Here is a 7,411-nt window from a genome sequence, read left to right as displayed (position 1 = left end):
CCCCCCCCCCCCCCCCCCCCCCTTCTGGGAATACATGACATTAACTAGTTTGTATTTTTTGTATAGATTTGTTTTATCGAGTAATTTATCAAAAATATGGTTCACTGAATGCATCGTGGGGGAAAACGGCCGGTAATTCAGCCGAGCTGTTTGACTAGGTAGGTACCTGCCACCTACGCAGTAGCAGTAGTGAAAGAGTGGTGAAAGAGTAGGTAGTGAAAGAGTGGGTGGGCTTCGGAGTCCCGATGGGGATTCCAAGTACGCGGATAGTCAGTCACTTACTGTGTGAGCGGGGGCCACTACTCAAGCCAATCAAAACCTCTCAGAAGCCGAAAAGGGCAATCATAATATCCATCCCTCGCAGATCCCTGTTGAGAGGTTTTGGAGGCTGCAAAAATGGCTCGATTTTTTGTTTTTTTAGCTTCAATATTATAGATGATCAGGATCAATGCTGCACTCCAAGTCACAACTTGTGGCCTTTTGCGATAATTGACGTCTTTCAGGTTTTGCGAAAACTTGGCCACCAAATTTGAAGCTATCGCGAAGAATGAATTGTTGGAAAACTGCAAAGATCAATCTGTTCATAGGTCATACGCGCTGATACTCGCCTGAAGCATTTGCCTTGGAGGTCTGTGCTTATTGCTGCCCGGTCCTCCGCTGCACTACCTTATGTCCGTCACTTTTCCCCAAAAAATCGACGTCAACCCCCGTCCCGGAATCCCCCCAACTGAGGTTGCTGCAGAACGCAATCACATAAAAGGGCCTCAGAAACAACACCAATTTTTGGTGTGTCAAGTCCATAGCGACAGGTCTCGACGGGTATTTCGTACGTATCTTTTTTGACCCCAATTTTCTTCCCAAAAACGACTTCTTCGTCTTCCTCCACATCACGACTGCATACTCCTCGGAACCGAATTTATACAAACTTGCCATGTCTCCATCCGCGATCCACAATATTACCTCGGACTTGCCCTCGAGCCAGCAGCACAGGCCCTTTGCAGGCAAAGTTGCTCTGATCACGGGCTCTGGCCGTGGCATCGGAAGAGGCATCGCATTGGAGCTGGGTAAGCGGGGAGCATCCTGCATCATCAACTATGCCAAGAGCGCGGGAGCGGCGAATGAGGTGGTGGCCGAGCTGGCCAAGCTGGGGTCCAAGTCCATTGCCCTTCAGGCGGACATCTCCAAGCCGGCTGATGTGGCCGCCCTCTTTGAAAAGGCACTAAAGCACTATGGCCACATTGACTTTGCCATTTCAAACTCGGGCATGGAGGTCTGGTGTGAAGAGACCGAGGTTACGCCCGAGCTCTTTGACCAGGTCTTCAACCTCAACACGAGGGGCCAGTTTTTTGTCGCGCAAAACGCTTTAAAGCACTGCAGCGAAGGGGGGCGCATCATTCTCACTTCCTCCATTGCCGCGCAAATGACGGGTATCCCCAACCACGCTCTCTATGCCGGTTCAAAGGCTGCCGTGGAAGGGTTTGCCCGCTCCTTTGCCGTCGACTGCGGTCGCAAGCGCATCACGTGCAATGCCCTGGCCCCAGGTGGCATCCAGACCGACATGTTTGACGAGAACAGCTGGCACTACGTCCCCGGCGGCTACCAGGGCATGAACATTGACACCATCAAGGATGGCTTGGCCAAAATGTGCCCGCTGAACCGCGTCGGTACTCCGGCCGACATTGGCAAGATCGTGTGCATGCTCGTCAGTGACGAGGGCGAGTGGATCAACGGACAGGTTTTGCGCTGCAGTAAGTTTTCCCCCCATCCCCACATTCAAGTTTCACCATCTTGCAATATGAGATCTAACAGGATATCGTTTAGGTGGTGGTGGTGTATAAAAAATCCAATAAATGATGGGTCTCGTTTGTGTGGGTCTTGGGGCAACAGCAGACATGAATATGTCGAGGTAAATAATACATGATTCGCAATCCATTTCCATTTTCATTTTTCAGCATTTTCAATGCTCGGCACCATTCATGAGGAATCCAGGCAGAGTTTATAGAGCAGATACAAATAACAAAAGGAACGTTGCAGCAATACACATCAAATATCATCTCATGAACTCGAGTATAGTGAATTTACCATTTATACTTGATTTAACGGCTACGCGTGCCGGTCGCCGTTTATTCCCTTCCTGCTTTCATTTGCATTTGCATGTCACGTCATGACGACATGAGCGCATATGCAACAATTGACCAAAAATTGCTCCGCCACGTTTCTTTTATTTTTGTTATCTCTTTCTACTTGAACGAGTGATGGTATGTTTTAGGGTGAAGCTTCAAGTGATCTTCTCCCCTCGTTTCGACATGCATTGCAGCGCAGCGCAGGGAGGGGGTTTAGACAACATATACGTAGGGACCAGTGACTTGCCAACGTATTTCCGCTGCCAATGTGACATGAAAAGTCTCTGTCGTACGATCTTTGTGGGTTTTCTCTCTCTCTCTCTCTCTCTCTCTCAGCTATCCACTGCTACGTATGATGAGATGAGGGGTTCCGTCTCTTGGATGTCAAGGCCAAGATGTCGCGTTGATGAGGAGGTGGTACTTGGGCTTTGTGGCGATTAGAATAACCTTTTCGATGCCATGCATTGTTGTGAGTGGAGGGTATGAGCGACGCACGCAAGTGTGGACCTCGCTCGCATGATGGAAATCGCTGGCCGGGGAAATGAGAATCTACATGCGTTCAAGGAGGGGCTGGAAAGAGCATAAAAGGTTTCCCATGTTTCTATACGGTCACACAATTGGAGTTTTGAGTTCTCGATCGCAAACAGCATCTGAAAGCCCCCTCTTCTTGAAAGAAGACGATTGCTGGGGACTTGGAGAGGCTTCGAGGGCGATTTTGTTGAGTGATCCTCTTGTGTTTCAGATCATGGGATATAATTGGTCATGTGTTGAGTTTAAGATCAACAGCGAGTATAGGTCTTGGCACGGGAAAAAGAAAAGTTTCAGACTTTAACTCAATTAATTCTTTTGTGAGCTTATAACATACACGCTATTCTATTGATTACAGTGATATCACATCATAAATAGGGCGAGAAAGGAACATCACTCAGCTCATCTGCCAGTCGGTCAGCTTTAATTTGTCTGAATGATAATGGGAAAGCGGAAGATTGGGGAGGTGGGAGAAATCGCCAGAAACAAGTAGGAAAAATCAAAGTACCCAGAGCCATCTAGTCCACATGTTTTTGGTGTGATGTTGCTGTTGCATATTATAAACCAAAGTATCTCAAGCACCGAAGTAACAAAGGGTCCTACTCTAAGCATTTGCGCCCGAAGCCTGTTTTCACAAGCCAGCGGCCGCCTCGTGGGCAGCCAGCAACTTGCAGCATACCTAGCCGCAGATATGCATGTTTCTAACAGATCAAACTGCGTTGCATGCTATAGGCGGAAGCTAAAGTAGAAATATTTATCGTCGGTGGCTGGGATGATACAGAGTGGAAGAGTGAGAGAGTGAGAGAGTGAGAGAGTGAGAGAGACAGAGATGACAGAGATGAGATGGGTGCAGTTTTTTCTTTGGTGCTTCGGCAAGAATGGATAAGCGTGGGCTCACTACGAGTTATTTGTACCCGTTCAGAAATTATATCGATTCCACCAGCACTAATTGTACGGGGACGAAAACTTGACACTCACCAATCCTGCATCATCACTTCTTATTACATAGTCTGTCCCTGAATCCTGTTTGTGGATAAAAGATGAGCACAATACCAATTAACCATACAAATCCAATGTGAAGTGAACATGAAAATGGATTCAGCGAGACATGAAAGTCTGCGGTGAATAGCTTTACCGGCTCTGACGCCAGGCCATACATGGAGGTTTGCTCAGCTGGCAACTTTCGGGAAGCCGTTGGAGGGAGGACATAAATGACACCCGCCTACAACGGTCAGCAGCACCATGGGAAGTCACTTCTTTCCCATGGAGATGCCGCGGTCAGGACCCTGAGGGCTTGTGTGCCATTCATGATGAGAGTTTAATCGAGGCTCTCGTGAGACATTGACGGACTAGCGTGGCAGAAGGTGGGCCGTTGGCATGTTTCTATTTTCAGACAAGTCTTGATACACACACACAGTAAGATTAACTTCAGCAGGCATGCGCGCTCGCTCCAGTCTCAGGCTACTTCTGCGACCAGCCATGTACAACTTCGATATGCCTAGCCATCAGGGGTGCGTGAGGTGTCTTAAAGGTACTACTCCAATGGCTCACAGGATTGACTACCAGTGTTGTCTTCAAGACAATGCATTTGAAGCAACTGAATCAAAAAGGGTCTCTCTCAAAATGGCCGGGATAACAGGAATTAATTCTCACTGCAGTTTGTCATCACAGGCTGCGTATCTATTCATTGTCTATAGCCGCGCTCATTCATGCCATAAGCATGACTAGGTGATGTGGAGGTATAGAGCAGCTAACGATTAAATCAAGTATCCATGGTCTTTTCAGTAAACGCATGCGTAGTTCACAGTAGAACGAAAGTACAAGTTCAAAGAATTGGTAGTCAATTAAGTTTGCAATAGAAAGGGGTATAGTATAGACTGCCACAAAGTCCGGTACCTATGGCGAGAGGCCTCACAGCCAAAGATGGCCGGTTCTAGTCAGTTCTACGTGTTGCGTATCTTGGCAGTGCACGCCGACACAGCAAATAAAGCATGAAGCTCAAATTGAAAAAAGAAAAAGAAAATATTCTGATGAGCGACCCAAGTAGGGGGTCCTCTCCCCCAAGGCTCGTGAAAAACAAAACCTCCAGAATAAGACGTCCATCTCCTTCCCAGTGACTCCAACGCAATAATCGATACAACGCTGATGCAAAGTCCCCGTCATTAAGCATTATTCGTTATCCATCATCCATCATCCATCATCCATGAATCATTTAATCATTTTGTGACCCTTCTTTCCAAACGCCGAAAGTGCTCCGAAAAGCTAACACACATATGCTGCCTCGAACGCAGGCTTGAGTGAGTTGGCAGAATGAAAGATAGGTGAAGTAGAAATATAAGGGCGAAGCAAACAAAGAGAAAGAGAGAGGGGAAGAGAGTGTGAAGAACAATAGGGAGGGAAAGAGAAGGTGAAGACGGCCGCCAGGTGTTCCATTAGTTTGTGCCAGCCAACTCGGTCCTCTTCCGCAGCAAGAGGGACACGGCAGCATCGAGGGACTTGTGAACCCCGTTTGCCAATGCTTGAGCAACGCCTGGGTGTTCAATCATTTCGTTGTTGAATGATCTGAGCAACAAAGCATAAGCCTGATCAATCTGGGTGATCGCTGTACCAAGACGGTTCAATTTTTCCGCCGGATTCGAGACAGTTGGGAAAACTCCATCATGATTGGGTTTGACAGTGTCCAGGAATGCTTGTAAGCGTCTGCTCTGTATTTGCATGCTCGTGGCCAGAAACGCCAAGGCCATATAGCGCCGCGCGCCAGAGCCCATGCAATTAGGACATCGCATGATGACGCGCCATGCATCGCAGAGGTTTTCGTTTGCTGTCATAAGCATATCAGAGGGCCATGAACTGGTCGCAAGCATAAAATTAAGACGCTGCAACGACTGGTGGGTGCAATCGAAGTTGCAACTGAGGACATGACCAGTACCGATGGCAGGGTCAGAATGATGCCTTGCGTGGGCAGGATTGGGGGGGCTTGTCATTTGTCCAAGAGGACCATGTGAGAGTCCTGCCATTTGCCCGAGAGGAGGACCATGTAAGGGTACTGCCATTTGCCCAAGAGGACCATGTGAGGGCCCTGCCATTTGCCCAAGAGGAGGACCATGTGATGGTCCTGCTTGAGCATTCGTGTCTTGAAAATTTCTACATCAAATATCAATAACGGCCCAATTCAGAAAAGAAAGAGAAAGGGGACTTACGCCGCGACGAGGCTGATCATCATGTCTGTGGATTGGGACCTTCCATGAATCATCGAACCAGAAGAACCCGGCAGCATTTGCGAGAATGAGGACGAGGGATTCTGTGATTGCCATGGGTTGGTGTCGGCAAGATTCTCACTGAAAGGCATGACACCCCCATCGTGAGATATTCCATCCATGATTCCAATGTCTTGGCCCAATGATTCGTTAAGTGGTCCGGATCCAAAGTTGGTACCTGGATCCTGATGGGTTGGCAAATCCCACATTGCCTGCTGATTGCTGCCCCAGTTGTTCTGCATGAATTGAGCAGGTCCTGCCATCAAGTCTTGGGAACCTTCAAAGACTGGGCTGGAAAACTGTAAACCTTCCCTCTTGGCATGGCGCGGGGCACCGTTCAAGATATTGCCATTGTCTGAGGCCTTTGGCTTGCCAGATCTACTCGACGGCGAGTACTTGCAAGCAAGACCGGTGGTCATGCACCGCTGGCACATAGGTTTGCCTTTTGAGCACTTGACCTTGGCTAGAAAGCAGCCGTCACATGACGCTCTCATGCGCGGTGCTCGCAGTTTCTGAGTACCGGCTGGCGGAGATTTCTTTGGCCCGCCGCCAGCAGCCACGTCTGACGGCACATTTGAGTGCTCACTATGGGGTGGCGACATGATGATGTTTGAATACGAGATGCAATGTACTGGCAGAGCGAAGTGGGGTCTCGTCGATGTGATTGCCTTGGCGAAGAAGTAGGTTGTTAGTTGTTTGTGAAACGAATCCAAAGATAGGAGGAAATGGAACTGTTAATATAACATTGCTATGGTTTAGTGGTCAAAAAGAGGAATAGGAAGGCTGCGACTTGACAGAGTTAAGACAGACAACCGACAGATGGGGACAGGCGGGAAGGGAAAGGGAAAAGTGGAAAGCAAAGAAAAAGAAAAAGAAAAGAAAACCACTTACTACGCTTCTCGAATAAAGGTAGACAGAGAAGAAGGGGGGTGTGGGTGTGGGTGTGTGTGTGGGGCTACGACTAAAGAGAAATCGTTATGGCCTGTCAAGTTGGGAGAAGAAGGGCGAGAAAATGGAGGGTTGGGCAAGGTTGAGAATCAAAGGTGAGACAAATCGAGAAAACTAGAGGGCGGCAACGCTTAATATAGTCGGCAAGTACAGACCAGAATGGCCAGCAGTGACCACTGGCTTTCCTCTTTCGGCAGTCAATCGACCAGTTGGGAGTACCTACCACGCGCATCAATGGTGAAAAACCAACTTCCCTTGAGAGAGCACAACAAAAAGGGAGTACGGAGACGTTAAAAGGGTGGTGAGTCCATTGACGAGTCACTACCTGCTTGCTTGGACGTTCTGCAGATAATACTAAAGAAACTGTCTGCATGCAAACTGTATGCACCAGGATGTGCACTTAACCTCAAAATCCTATCTAAGACAGCAGATGCTTGCTTGGTGTGTGGTCATTCACTTCAAATATCCACCAACATACTTTGCACAACACGCCAGCAACTTGCCAGGTGAGAAAATACAAGAAACAGGCTAGAATTACCAAGTTTGCCTCCCCCC

The 7,411-nt window shown here is 48.3% G+C and overlaps 2 protein-coding genes across 2 annotated transcripts; one reads left to right on the top strand and one right to left on the bottom strand.

Annotated features, from left to right (window-relative positions):
• Positions 1-931: 931 nt before the first annotated feature.
• On the top strand, positions 932-1,838 carry PFICI_07103 (uncharacterized protein; the record flags this gene model as incomplete). The annotated part of the gene is made up of 2 exons (XM_007835684.1): positions 932-1,748; positions 1,822-1,838. The coding sequence occupies 2 exons, from the start codon at positions 932-934 to the stop codon at positions 1,836-1,838; spliced, it is 834 nt and encodes a 277-aa protein (XP_007833875.1).
• Positions 1,839-5,083: 3,245 nt separating this feature from the next.
• PFICI_07102 (uncharacterized protein) lies at positions 5,084-6,510 on the bottom strand (the record flags this gene model as incomplete). Its single annotated transcript, XM_007835683.1, has 2 exons — positions 5,084-5,795; positions 5,852-6,510. 2 exons carry the CDS (start codon positions 6,508-6,510, stop codon positions 5,084-5,086), a joined length of 1,371 nt encoding a protein of 456 aa, XP_007833874.1.
• Positions 6,511-7,411: the final 901 nt, after the last annotated feature.

The sequence above is a fragment of the Pestalotiopsis fici genome, assembly GCF_000516985.1.
Source record: "Pestalotiopsis fici W106-1 unplaced genomic scaffold PFICI_Scf_4, whole genome shotgun sequence".
In the NCBI taxonomy this organism is placed as follows: Eukaryota; Fungi; Ascomycota; class Sordariomycetes; order Amphisphaeriales; family Sporocadaceae; genus Pestalotiopsis; species Pestalotiopsis fici.
The sequence above is the reverse complement of the archived record's forward strand: the minus strand, read 5'-3'. Positions and strand labels throughout refer to the sequence as shown.